General features: G+C 34.6%; 1 protein-coding gene across 1 annotated transcript; it reads right to left on the bottom strand.

Moving 5' to 3' along the window:
* Window positions 1-5,318: 5,318 nt before the first annotated feature.
* LOC110734495 (dirigent protein 21-like) lies at window positions 5,319-6,127 on the bottom strand. The gene has a single exon (XM_021914658.1). The coding sequence runs from the start codon at window positions 5,939-5,941 to the stop codon at window positions 5,378-5,380; it is 564 nt and encodes a 187-aa protein (XP_021770350.1). The 5' UTR covers window positions 5,942-6,127; the 3' UTR covers window positions 5,319-5,377.
* Between the last annotated feature and the right edge of the window lie 9,064 nt (window positions 6,128-15,191).

The following is a 15,191-nucleotide window of genomic DNA, read 5'->3' on the forward strand; positions in this document are numbered from 1 at the left end:
TCTATTGTATAAATTCCAATTTAATGTTTGGTTCTTTGTGGTAACATAACAAATACATGTACAACTAATATATTTTTTTTTTAAATGATGGTTGTTCATTGAAGCTTCTGTTCGGAGTTAATCGAGCAATCTCACCAAATCATCGAAGCTCCTATTCGCAGCTAATCGAACAATTTAACTTTTTCGTCACCAATTCTTTGAAGCTTATGTTCACATCCAATCGAACACTCTCACCATTCCAAAAGCAATTCTTTGAAGCCCCTGTTCGCAGCCAATTGAACACTCGCACATTTGTTTCAAAGCTCTTTTGTTCAGAGACGCGTGAACATTTCATTCAAAAGCTCCCTTGTTCAAAGACGAATGAACATTTCATTCAAAAGCTCCCTTGTTCAGAGACGAGTGAACATTTCATTCAAATCTCTTTTGTTCAGAGACAAGTGAACGTATCTTTCATAGCTCTTGTTCAGAGACGAGTGAACATTCCATGAGTAAGCTCTTGTTCAGAGACGAGTGAACATTCCTTATGTAAGCTTTTGTTCAGAGACGCGTGAATATTAGAAATAGCTTCGATACACTTATTCATCGAAGCTGCTATTCATAGCCAATCGAGCAATCTCACTAATTCATTGAAGCTTCTGTTCGGAGTTAATCGAGCAATATCACCAAATCATCGAAGCTCCTATTCGCAGCTAATCGAACAATTTAACTTTTTCGTCACCAATTCTTTGAAGCTTATGTTCACATCCAATCGAACACTCTCACCATTCCAAAAGCAATTCTTTGAAGCCCCTGTTCGCAGCCAATTGAACACTCGCACATTTGTTTCAAAGCTCTTTTGTTCAGAGACGCGTGAACATTTCATTCAAAAGCTCCCTTGTTCAAAGACGAATGAACATTTCATTCAAAAGCTCCCTTGTTCAGAGACGAGTGAACATTTCATTCAAATCTCTTTTGTTCAGAGACAAGTGAACGTATCTTTCATAGCTCTTGTTCAGATACGAGTGAACATTCCATGAGTAAGCTCTTGTTCAGAGACGAGTGAACATTCCTTATGTAAGCTTTTGTTCAGAGACGCGTGAACATTTCTTTCAAAGATCTTTTGTTCATAGACGAGTGGACATCATAGCGCTCTCTGAAAATGCGGAGGTTGTCACCCCAACTTGAGAAGATGGCTCGAAGTGTAGCGGTCTTTGAAAGCGCTCTGTGAGAATGTAGAGGTTTTCAAACAAAACAACTTTAATTTGATGTCACCTAGAGACAAGTGCTCGGCAATCCCATACGCATTTCTTTAACTCTTTTATTTGTAGAACTGCCGCTTTCTGCAGGTATCAACGTTAAAAAGGATGATTTAGGATCGTAGAACATTCTGAATCATTCTCCGTCCCTTTCGACTTACTTTGACTAGCGTTTTTGAAACTTACGTTTCTCCAAACTCAATCAAAATGGGGGCTTTTGTAGACACCTGATTGTGTCTTCCCCAAAAAACCAAACCCGGTGATGAGTACCTTTCACGTCTTTGATTTACGAGTTTGGTAAAGAGTTGAACAGTCTCGTGAAGTTCCCTTAAGCCTTGACCATACCCCTAACCTTTCTTAAATGTTTTAAACCCAATATCATTCATTTTGTGTCCTTAAAGCCAAAATCATTCATTTCGTGTCCAATCCATAAAAATGTCCAACCGATATTATTTTGATCCATAATCCCGATCCAATTATTGTTTATTTGGATGGGGTTGAAAAGAGCTTTCCAACGATATATTATAAGCCCAAATCTGACTTAAAACGAATAAGTTATGGCCAAAATGCTAAATCAAGCCCAAATCGAGCCTAGATCCACCTTACCTATGACCAAATGATCATGTGAGGGTCCACATAACTTATCCAAATCCTAAATCCATAAGTATTCTGTAGGAGCTTCTAGAATTCTCTAGAAGGTTCTAATATATCCTTCCGAAAAGATAAAGATCAAAGAGTTCGAAATTGAATAAAACTACTTGTTTGATGATCCTAATTCCATTTGAATTCAAAGACGTCCGGATATATTTCACAAATCATAATCTCAATAGAAATCAAACTCCATACGGCTTAATCATCATAGATATCATTGCAGAACAACAGAACCAACGCGCAACGTTAGTTCCATCGTTCCGCGATGGACACTGGCGCGCCATGATACAGCTGGCACCTCGCGTTACGAGCAATTTTACTTCCATTCAAATTCTGATCTTTTTCTAATCGTCCAAACTCTCTTTTTCCTTATAAATAGAGGTTGTTTTCCCTGTTTTCAAGGCAGCTAGAACCATCAATCATAAGCCATAATTAGCTACAACCATCTAGCTCCAATTATCATCATCATCATAATACCCGGAATTCTCAATATCTATGTTCTTAGCCTTAGCCTTCGACCTCGACGTGAAAGGTTGATAGTTCTGAGGGTTTGGTCCCAAATCTATATTTCAATTCATATTTGATTTATTTACTTTATTGATTCAACTTTCTTGAAGTTTACTAATGTGTGTATTGTTTTAAAGGCAAGAAGGTTGAGGCATCAAAGTTAATAATTTAATCACCCATACTATTATTCTTTTGATTTTGAAGTAGAAATCATGTTACAATGTTATTTTAATTCCTAGTATCATGATAGGGATGTTTTATGATTTCTAGTATCATGTTTAGGATAACGCTTTGGTTTTGTTATTAGTGACAAACTAGGATTTGTTACTAATCCGTTTAGTATCATGCCTAGGATCTTACTACTAACAATGTTTTGATGATATTTTTATAATGATGATTGTTGTTATATTAAACATATGTTGCTTGATTATTCATGATTTATTGCTATTGCTTGATCACGCCCTTTTTGCAGGTTTAAAAAGAATTTGTACTTGAAATCACACCTAATAAGATAAATTAATAATTTTAATTTTGGCTAATATGATTTTAATTCAAGTGATCACCAGTATTAGATTTGATTGTGGATTAATAATCAACCTACGTAGATTAAACAGGTCTAGGGTTAACTTGATGTTTGTATATTGATCGAAAAGCGCACATGAATATCATAAGAATTGAGTAGAGGCCTATTTAGGGCAGGTTCAATTTCTTTTATGTTGGATTCGTACCATCATCCTCGAACATCCAGTTATGGTTCCAGACCACTATGGAGTTAGCGATCTCCATGATCGTGAATGGGGTGTAACCTTCACACCCGTGAACGGTTTACAAGTTCCTAAAACTTATTGGCAACTCTTCTATCTCTAGTTTCTTTTCCTTGGAACTCCACCATGCCTAAAAGCATGAACCACGGTAGGGCTCAAAGAGGAGTTTGAAAAATTACCTACAATAATATAATTGAATTGAATTTTCCTAATTAAATATGAAAAAAAAAACTGATTTTTGGGAATTGTATTTTCATATTTAATTAGAAAGTAATTAGGGAAATGGAAGAAGTAGTTGTCTTCTCTCAACATGTGCTAAAGAGTATATAATTTACTTCTTATTTTAAAATCATGCGTTGCATGGGGCTAACTTAATGAGGAATAAAGGAATTGTGGAAAGTTCCTCACACCAAGCCTAAAGATAAATGGGCTTTTTGCTAAGTTGGACCAATATTCTCCTAATGGCATATTAAGCTTACTTACAATCTAGTAAGTATCTAATCGCCATCACTTAACTCTTAATGCAAGGCTTAGTAGAAAATCAGTACAAGTCATGTTCTTCGCTAGGCATGAGGCCTACCTCCTAGAATATTATCGAGATTTGTTATACTCTCAGTCGCTTACAAGCCGTCATCTATCATCATGCTTACTACTCAGATTATTCTACAATAACTTAGCTTCATTAGCAAAAATATCTCTATGGCATTGCTTGGGGTTAGGTTTCACCCTTCCAAGTCGCTTGGGGTTTTTTTTAGCCATCGGGCATGACCACAAATCATTCTGGCTTGTATGAAAACTTCTCGACATCAACTACGCTTATTCCGCGTAATATTCAAATTTCATATGATTTCATTCACACATCACGCGTGGGGATAAATGTTTGGGCATACTCCATGTCCTAAGCCAATGTACCTGAAATGACGGAAATACCCCTCCATGATCCAGCCCATCATCCTTAATAATCTATTAATCATCACAAAGTACAAATTTACCCCTAATCTGTCCAACAAAGTACAACTTTACCATCTGAAATTACATCTATAAATAGTCAACCAATGATTAATGATGGTAACTTTTTCTAAATCTCTCTCCTTCTCTTTCTATTTTCTCTCTCTAGAAAGTACACATTCTCTCTCTTGAAAGTAATTTTTGCTGACTTAAGCATCAGAGGGGTTTTCGCGGGTCACACCCTTGGGGCAGCTAATCTTCTCTTTCTTGCAAGCAGAGCTCTCAGACACTCTTGCAAGGCGGAGCTCAAGGATTTTTAGACAATTGGACTTAGACTCTAGGATATCTTGATACCCAAAATACCCTAACAATATAAGGAGAAGTCTGTTTCCAAAAACACTTGTATTAGTCAAAGTCCACATTAACAAATATATTGGTCAAAATAGGACACTAATAATGTAAAGGGAGTATTGAGATAGTCCTAAGCCCTTGTTCTCTTCCAATTTAATAATAAAATTCAATAAAAATTGTGAGCTCTCTATGTAAACAATATACATGGTCGGTTTTGGGCCTGTGCAAGTAGACCTGATACACATGACCCCAAAACCAAAGGGGCCCAATTATAAAGTTGATAAATTGTCAAAAAGAGTTAATTAATAGAGGAGGAACAATGATTAATTGCCATAATTGGCAACTGTAAAGGATAGTGGCTTTGATTTATTTCTTTTGGCTATCTACTACGGAGTAAAATACTATTATAGATGTTTGCCTTTTTTAAGGCTTAATATCAATAAAGCCTTCAAGGGAGCAGCGCATGCCTCACAAAGTGCTCCTTTGAATAAGACACAGCCCCATTTGCCTTAGGTTGTAACATCTTCTAAATAATCATGTTATATCTTGAAGGGATTTGATCCCCATTCTTTGGGTTAGGAAAGGGATCGTTAACCAACCTTCTAGTCTTCTACCCTTGGCAAGGAGAATAGTCATTATTCTCAACGATAATGTATAGACAAACTAGTATATTAGAAGGGGAAAAAAAACTTTTCTATAGATTACTTGATATAAAGTTAACTCAAGCTCGATTTTTGCCCAATTTAGCCTAAAATTTCATTTCATCAATCACTCTAGATTCAAATATCAAAAGTTCGAATCGGAATAACATGATCAAATTGTTCCACATTCAAAGGTTAATAAAAATTTGCAACCACTTGAGTAAAACAAAATTGTAACCAACATTAATCAAACTATATATTGAAGAAAAAAAAAGACTAATTAATGTTGAACATAAACATCATATTCAACAACACTAGCACCACTTTTATCCAACATTGTAATAGTTTTAGCTTGTGCATACCCTGTAGCAAACCTAAACACACCACTTCCACCAACAACGCCCATTTCTCGTACTTTATTCATCACTTGATTCCTCCCTAACACACTTAGAGTGCTTCCATTATATTCACCCTCTACAAACACCAAGTTCATTACCATCAACAGCCCCGGTTGCTTTTGGTCCGCAAACCCGTACATTCCTTGCGCGTACCCCACAATTTTCGAGTCATGTTCAGGCCCTTCGGTCAAAGGATCATCGATCATAACAAGCGCACCAAAACCACTTGAGGTTTTGTCCGTGTTAGGGGCTTGGGCAATACGTAGCGCAGTCTGGTTAGACCCTTGGACGTAGTCATGGAAGTAAAAGTGTAGATGGGTTAAGTTTTGTTGTTGTTTAAGACCCATTTCTTCTTTTGTTATGGATTTTGAGAATGCATGATTTTGTGGGATGAAGAAACTCAAGATTAGTAAGAAAGAAAAGAAGGAAATTATGGGAATAGACATATTTTGGACAACAAATGATGCTTACTTTTGGTTAGTACATAAGAAGCAAGTTGTAATAATGTTGCATATGGTTTATTATATAGAATAAATTGAACACTCGAGGAGTTGTTGAGCTTCCAGCTACTTGGCAAAAGATACAAGAAAAGTGGTTCATTAATTGGTGCTGCTCCACTAGTTTATTTGGGGTTGTAAAATTCTTTGGTGGTCCATCCACTGGGGTTAATGTGTACCCCTTTTTTTCTTAATTTGAATGTGAAAAACTAGCTTTTGACTATGGATGACCGGATTGGGGGAAAAAATTGGTGTAACTTAAAACTTAATGCATGAAATTGGATTATCTTTATGTCATTTTTCATTTTCATCACTCATCATTTACTATTTCTTTGAAAAGATAACTATGTAATTCATGTGTGATAACAAATAAGGTACAGTAGTATATATATATATATATATATATATATATATATATATATATATATATATATTGGCGTACGTGATAGATAAACTATAATAACAACGTTTTTTGTTTTGAAGGGATAATAAAAAGGTTTTTTTATATAATTTTTTTTTTTTGAAAAAAAAAGTCTAACTAAAAAAAAACTAACTTATGAATTATGTTTGAAAAGTTTTTGATGGAAAATAGCCATTTGACCGTATGAATGAAGTTTGAAAAGTTTTTGATGATAAATAGCCGTAACTTTTGGAATAAAAAACCTAACTAGTAACAACAATTGAATTTCCAAGAACATTTGAATTCTATGAATAAAAGAAGTAACATAGCTATTCGACTCTAAAATGGTGATCCAACAAATAAACCCAGTTGCTTTTTCATTTTTTAATTTTATTATTATTATTTTAAGAAACAAATAAACTTAGTTATAAATAAAAATAATAATCTAGTGTTCAAAATAATAATAATAATAATAATAATAATAATAATAATAATAATTAAAAATTTATAAAATCATCAAAGAATAAAAAATAAAAAAATCGACATAGTTTACCTATAACCTACCTTACCAGCATGACATCACCTACCCAGTATCCCAGAATAAAGCTACATGGACATCGATTTAATTCATTTGAAACACGTGTAGGTCCACCCTTACATAGCAATCACCTTATGGGTTAAATACTCAACTCACTACAATCCAAATGTATAAAATTTCTATTACAAAAAGCACTCCATCATTTCTATATTACCTTCCTATCGAAATTAAATAATTTACCATCAATGCGTGTTTTTTCATCCCTGAGGGTGTGACTTGCACTCAATTGTATGAGTACAAACTTTTAATCTAAGATCGGCCAACAAACTCTTAGAAGCCCTAAACAAGTTCCCCAATTCATATTTTCTATTTTATACTATTACTTTTTTATTGGACTATCAAAATTTTACTGCATGTTTATCATAAGAATAATCTAGATTATCATGCTTAATAGAATAATAGTTAATCAAAGTGAATTCATATACATCACCAACTAAAAAAAGTAAGGAGTGGCGACAACTTGGAGTTCAGCATGCGCCACTGTACCCACTCACACAATAGATTAGTACGTACAAGTACTACAAAAATGCACCACTCAATTCCATTAAAATATAAAATCAAATTAAAAAAACTAATTAAAAAGGTATTATTAATGACGTATAAAAACATTTAATACATTTTTCATGAGATATGGATTATATATTTAAGAATCTTATATCAAAACATGTATAAATCAGGAGAAAATACAAGTTTATTTTCATGATAAACAAAAAAAAAATTGTTTATTTAGTGGTATATCTGTAAATAAGTCAACAACTTTTATTATGGGTCTCACAAATGTTAATTTCTTTACAAAAAATGCGATGTTGTCTGAGATATTTTGTTGATTTATTTACAAAAATGTCACTAGATAAACGATTTTTGTTTATCTCGATGAAGATTAATTAGGCTCCCTCAAATATATATGTAATGAAAAGTTCCTTAAAATGAGAAGGCTCAGAAAGATTTTATGTGCATAATTTTTTTGTACAGAATGTGCGTATTTTTTTAACCAAATCTGCAAATATTTTTTGACTCAAAAGATGTGCATAAATTTTGAATAAAATATGCATGATTTTACTTCTAAATATGCAGAATATTTACTCTACTTGTTCATTCACCTAATAAAGCCTACTTCTCTCTCCCTTAACCTTTGTATAAATTAAGATGAATACATGTGTTCTATCGAAAGAATCCTTAAATTAAATGTGCATAAATTTTAAACTAATTATGCATAAATTTACTTCAAACTATGCATAATATTTACTCCATCTAGTCATTAGCTTTAAGACCCTTCTATTCTCTCCCACATCCTCTGTTGTTGCAGGTATTAAGCTAACTGTGCATCCTTTTGAATTAGATATGCAAAATTTAGCAACAAGAATACTAATTGTGAATTCATCCAGTTAAAAGTTATCTAGGAAAACAATACAACTACTTAAAAAAATATATATTGGAAAAAATACTTGCTTTTTACTCTGTACCTCCTTGTTGTGGCGCCATTGACGACATTAGTTTGAGAATTTTCTCCAAATTAGAATAAGAACCACGAGTAAGAAATTTAGCAATTATAAAATTAGGGTTCTTGATTCATTCCAGAAGTTATATACAAATTTACTTTGAAAAGAAGTAGGAGATTTGAGGAGTGAGAAATACAAAAGTCTTGGAGTTTTGTTCAAGAAAAAAGGAAGCAATAAACAGAGTTGTCCATGGATGAAGGTAGCAGCAAATAAAACCGGGCTTTTCAGTTTCTTTTTGGTCGGATTTTTGTAAAAAATTGGGTATATATATATATATATATATATATATATATTTATATATATATATATATATATATATATATATATATATATATATATATATATATATATATATATATATATATATATGTTAAGGTGCACGTCTTATATCTATAAGGAACATGTCCAAAAGATAAAAGGTACATGGTACATGTTACGAAGTTATAAGGTATATCACATAAAAATAAATAAATAAATTAAAATTGAATTTTTTTTAATCTATTTTTTATTTTTTTTATTTTATTGAGGAATTGCAAACTTTAAGGTACATGACAAAATGATAAAAGGTGGTACATGTTATAAAGGTATAAGGTACATCACTTAAGAAAAAAAAACAAGATATACTTTTAGTTTTATTACATGTACCTTATGTGTGGTTCTTACAGTAAGAATAGTTATATATATATATATATATATATATATATATATATATATATATATATATATATATATATATATAATATATATATATATATATATATATAATAAAACCTTGACTACCCCGATTATTACGTATAGGGTTGTAAAATTCTTTGTTGGTCCATTTTATTGAGGTCGGTGGTGCCAATAATGTTGGCAATGTACATGTTCACTTTAAAAAAGAAGAAAAAAAAAAAAGTTGAATAAGGAAATATTAAGATGCATGCATATCAAAGTTCATATTAAAAAAATTCCAATTGATGATACAGGTGGTAATCCATTTGACCATATGTGATTCTAAATGATTTTGGTAGAAAACAGACATACCTTAAGGGGTCAATTAAGGACTTAAGTCACCTATCAACAATTAAATTTACATTAAGTCAATAATGTTTGAATTGTGTGAACGAAAAGCCTTACTTAGCTATCGTGCATGATGTTCCAACAAATAAACCCAATTAGAAAATTAGTACTTATAACATATAAGACAAAAGTTAACGAATGTTCTGGAGGTGTTGGATAAGCTAAGTTAGAGTAGAAATATTAAATTAAAATGAACATTAATTACACCAATCGACACGTGATTTTGACATGCATTTTCAAATTAATTCTTCCGTAGGAAATATTTAAATTGCTTATCCAACGCCCTGGAACATTCGTTAGCAAGATCCAAGATATAATAACCCTTTACATTGTTAATGATCTTAATAAATTTCACAGGATGTTATTCCATTCTCATTGAAAATTTGAAAGTACTCTAAGTTTTAAGTTTTTTTTTTTTTATTTATTTATAACTTTTATTGGACCATCAATAAGTAATTACAAGTATATGTTTAAAGATAATACTCCGTAAGAAAATTTTGACTTTTACCACCTTCAAATAACCACTTAATTGAATTTACCACCTCCAAAAAAAAAAGATTTACTTTACCACCAACAAAATTTCCAAAAAATCGATTTTACCACCAACTAACGGATTCCGTCCACGAATCCGTTAGTAGGGCCCACCTTTTTGACGTTTCTTCTTCATCTTCCCCGATCTTCCGTGTAAACCAACCAGCAACGAAATCAACTACCTCGGTTGGTCGGAATTTCGTGTGTGACTAAGGAGGGGCCGAAATTTGGTGTGTGGGTTAGGGAGGTGGTCGGAATTAGGTGGTGGTTAGGGTTTTAGGAGTGCGAAATTTGGTGGTGGCTAGGGTTTTTAGAGTGGTCGGAATTAGAAGGGGATTTATGGGTGGTCGGGATTTGGTGGCTGCCAAAAACTAAGAAGCCAAATCACCAACAACAGGGATACAAATCGATTATCATCAACATTTCTACAAACCAAAGCAATTAATCCATTACAACACCCACAAATCGAAACCTCAAAACCAGAAAAAGAATTGGGTAAATCAAACCTTGTCAATCGTTTTTAGCATCAAGCTCAGAACCCCACTTCAATGGAGTCGATTCCAGGTGACTTCCATGGTTGAGGATAAGAAGACGACGGTCAGAGGAGAGAGAATGAGCGAGATGAAGTCTGATTAAATGGGTGTTGCTGATTGATTAAGGAATGCCAAGCCTTGGAAACACATTTGAAGCGAAGTAGTGATTTAGTGGGTAATCGAAAAGAATGGAGGTGATTAACTCCATTGGAAGAGACGCCATTGTTGTGGCTTTCGAGAAAACAGAGCAAATAAATAAATAAAAATTGGTGGAAAGGTGGTTGTGGCTGTGCGTGCGGTGGTGGGGCTGGTCGTAGCGGTTAGGTGGTGGGGGTTGGTCGTAGCGGTTAGGTGGTGGGGGCTGGTCGTGGCCGGTCGGCGGTGGGGGTCCTGACGGTGGCAGCAACACCGGTTGATTAATGGGGATTTTTTTAATTTTTTTATTAAACTTACCCAATAATATGGCGACACATGTGCAAGGTAGGCCCCACTAACGGATTTATGGACGGAATCCGTTAGTTGGAGGTGATTGGTGGTAAAACTGATGCTTTATTTTTTTATGAGGTGGTAAAGTAAATCTTTTTTTTTTGGAGGTGGTAAATTCAATAAAGTCGTTATTTGAAGGTGGTAAAAATCAAAATTTCCACTCCGTAATTTCAATCATTAATTTTACATCAAAGAAAAATAATACATTATTGATCAGACATTAAATATATATTGAGAATTTAAGAGTCAAATCCAACATGTTTAGGGTAAAAAAAAAAATCCATCATGTGGTCCAAACCTATAGTAACATGTGGCCCAATAAAATGGCTACACGTGTCCTAATAGGAAGACGACGAGTGGCAAAACAAATGAGCACCTGAAAGAGAGAAGACCTCCTTACGTGAAGAGGCCCAAATCCCGAGAAAGGCGTCATAACAATGCCCCCAAAGGACACGTGTCCTAGTCTGATTGCACCGCAAATCAGATCACTCCTTTTTAGGGCACCAACCCGAGTGTGCACACATTCCAACCCCTATAAAAATACCCCAATCATTTATGATGGGAGGGGTGGATTAAGACATCTCATATATTGCATAAGAGTTGCTCTAACTTCTCTCTACTTTCTCTCTCTAAAAACTTTCGTTTTCCGATCACTAACTTGATCGTCCGAGGCGAATATTCCGTCAAACAGAATATTCATTGTTTTACAGGTATCAATGACTGTCCGGTTATATTCACGGCCTGTATCTCGAGGGATTCCAAAAAACCCCGAAATATTTGGCGCCTTCTATGGGGATACACGTCTGAAATGGAAAAATATGGTCAAACACCTGGTCCTGGTCTAGACTAACATGTAGAGAATATTGAGGTTACTATTAACAACAACGATCCTCTGACCGCCTCGTTCCATGAGGCTGAGGATCCTCCTGTGACGTCCGACTATTTGCAGGCTGCTTTGGCCAAGCCCCGAAAGGAGTTTGAGGGCAGGATACCCTCTTCCTTGAGGCAGCTGCCTAGGAAAGAAGGAGAGGGTACAAAAAAGAAGCCCCATGCCAAGGCGGCCAATACTGAAGATGCGGGAGCTACCTTGTTCAGGAGGCAGCCGAGGTCCCCAAAGGTGCCTCAGGCAAATTGGTCGAAGCTGCTTGAAAAATCGAAGTCGGTTGGGGGGCAGACTAGGCAGCCTCTAAGGCAGCAAGATGAGTTGTCTCAGCGCTTCAAGGATGCTAAAGACTACCTTCGGCACAAGTGGCAGGAGCGAGCCTAGTCCTATTACTCAGACACTGCTTCCACGCCCACAATGCCGGATGAAATGTAAAACCATACCCTCTCCAAGCACACCAGCTCGGCCAGGACCAGTAGAAGTAAAGCTCATTGTACTATAACTCTAGTTCTTTTATCTGAACCAGCTCAGTTTCAAATGCCCCATTGTAGATAATATTTCAACACTCAACTTTGAGCCCCACTGTGATCATGCATTTAAGCATGGGGACGTCCAAAGGGAAAGAAGCTAAAGCAAAAGAGTTGCCAATAAGTTTTAGGAACTTGTAAACCGTTCGCGGCTGTGAAGGTTACACCCCATTCACGATCACGGAGATCGCTAACTCCATAGTGGTCCGGAACCATGACTGGATATACGGGGATGATGGTACGAATCCAACCTAAAAGAGATTAAACTCGCCCTAAATAGGCCTCTACTTTATTCTTATGATATTCATGTTCGCTTTCCGATCAACATACATACAACAAGTTAGCCCTAAACCTATTTAATCTATGTTGGTTGATTGTTAATGCACAAATAAATCTATTGTTGGCGATCTCTTGAATTAAAACCATATTACGCCGAAAGCAAATTGTTAATTATATTATTAAGCGTGATTCAAGTACAAATTCCCTTTAAACCTGCAGAAAAGAGCGTGATCAAACAATAACCATAAATCATGAATAATCAAGCAATATAATAATTAATTGACACAACAATCATCATAAAAAAAATAATCATAATCACATCAATAGTATATTTAGCAAGATCCTAGGCATGATACTAAACGGATTAATAACAAACCCTAGCATGTCACTAAACAATAAAAATCAAAGCTTTAGCCTAAACATGATACTAGAAAGCATGATATTAGGAATATTAATTAAGCATCCTAACATGATACTAGGAATCAAAATAATATTAAAAATTTTAATTAAGCATCCTAACATGATACTAGGAATCATAAAAACATCCTAACTTGATACTAGAAATCATAATAACAACCTAACATGATACTAGGAATTAAAATAATATTCTAAGCATGATTTCTATATCAAAAGTAAGGGATAAAGATAGTAGATCTACTCACTTTGATGTCTTGTATCTCTTTTTATCAAGACAATACACACATTAGTAACTTCAAGAAAGATTAAATCAAACATATAAAATAAATCAAATAAGAATTAAAATATAGATGAAGGACCAAACCCTCAGAAATATCAACATTTTACGTCGAGGTCGAAGGAAACTACGAGAAGGGCTTGGAGTATTCAAGTCTTGCAAAAGACGTATGGTGTGTGATCTGTTTAGGCTAAGGCTAAGAAAGAGAGAAGCTTATAGCTTAGAGAGAAAGATTGAGATGATGATTGTTGGTGATCAAGGTTGTTGATGATTGAAAACGGGGTGATATGACCTCTATTTATAGATAAAAAATAGAGTCGGAGGATTAGAAAACACCCGAATTCGAATAGGAATAGAACTCCTTCGATGGACAGCAGTTTCTGCGTTTTTTTGTTTTTATCATAACTTTTGATCCATAAATCGGAATAAGATAAATAATATGTCTTTGGAAAGCTCTAAAAGTCTACTTTCTAACCTAATTAAAATCATACTAAATTATTTTATAGATCAAAAGATATGGCCAAAAAAGTAGGACGGTGTCAGTTTTGGATAGTGTTTGGTATTTCATTCATATCTTTTTCGTTATAGCTTGGAATTGGGATTATAATATCTCATTATAAATATAATTTCAGGTTCTATCCAACCATATAATATTAGGATAAAAATTGTGAGGCAAAAAAATTATATCTGAGCATCTTTCAATTCGAACGGGATTAGGATTATCAAAAAGAGGAGTTTTATTCAATTTCAAACTCTTGATCTTTATCATTTGAAAAGGATAGATTAGAACCTTCTAGATACCTCTAGAAGCTAATAATATTAATTGGTTTAGGAATGGGTTAAGGTAATAAGACCCTCCACATGATCATTGGGTCATAGGTAAGGTGGACCTAGGTCTGGTTTGGGCTTGGTTTAGTATTTTGTCCATAACTTATTCGTTTTAATTCGGATTTGGGCTTATAATATATCGTTGGAAAGCTCTTTTCAAACCCCATACAACAAAGCAATAATTGGACCAGGACCAAAATAAACTGTTTTGGACGTTTTTATAAAGAGGACACGAAACGAATGATTTTCAAAGACACGAAATGAGATTTAGGGTTTGAAGGCACGAAATGAATGATTTTGGCTTAAAACATTTAAGGAAAGGTCAGAAATGGTTAAGGCTAAAGGAAATTCACGAGACTCTTCAATTCCTCACCTAACTCGATAATCAAAGATGTGAAAGGTACTCATCACTAGGTTTGGTTTTTGGGGAGACACAATCAGGTGTCTATAGAAGCCTCCACTTTGACTAAGTTTGGAGAAACGTAAGTTTTGAAAACAAAAGTCAAAGTAAGTCGATAGGGACGGAGAATGATTTAGAACGTTTGGCGATCCTAAATAATCCTTTTTAACGCCAATACCTGCAAACTAGCGTTAGTTTTACAAATAAGGGAATTAGAAATGTGTACCTTGCACCATCGGGTACACGCCTCTAGGTAACATCTTATGCTTTATTTGACAATGCTTTGTGAACGCCATCGAAGGCAGCAGTGCTTCACTATCTTCATTTGTAGTGACAATCTTCCACACCCTAGGGAACATCGTCAAAGGTGATCGTGCTTCGTCATCTTCAGTTTTGAAGTGACAATCTTCCACACCCTTGGGAACATCGTCGAAGGTGACCGTGCTTTGCCATCTTCAGTTTTGTGGAAGTGCTTCGCC

The sequence above is a fragment of the Chenopodium quinoa genome, unplaced genomic scaffold (assembly GCF_001683475.1).
Source record: "Chenopodium quinoa cultivar QQ74 unplaced genomic scaffold, ASM168347v1, whole genome shotgun sequence".
Taxonomy (NCBI): domain Eukaryota; kingdom Viridiplantae; phylum Streptophyta; class Magnoliopsida; order Caryophyllales; family Amaranthaceae; genus Chenopodium; species Chenopodium quinoa.

Coding starts and splice junctions, on each gene's coding strand:
- LOC110734495 (XM_021914658.1), bottom strand. CDS start 5,941: ATGTCTATTCCCATAATTTCCTTCTTTTCTTTCTTACTAATCTTGAGT.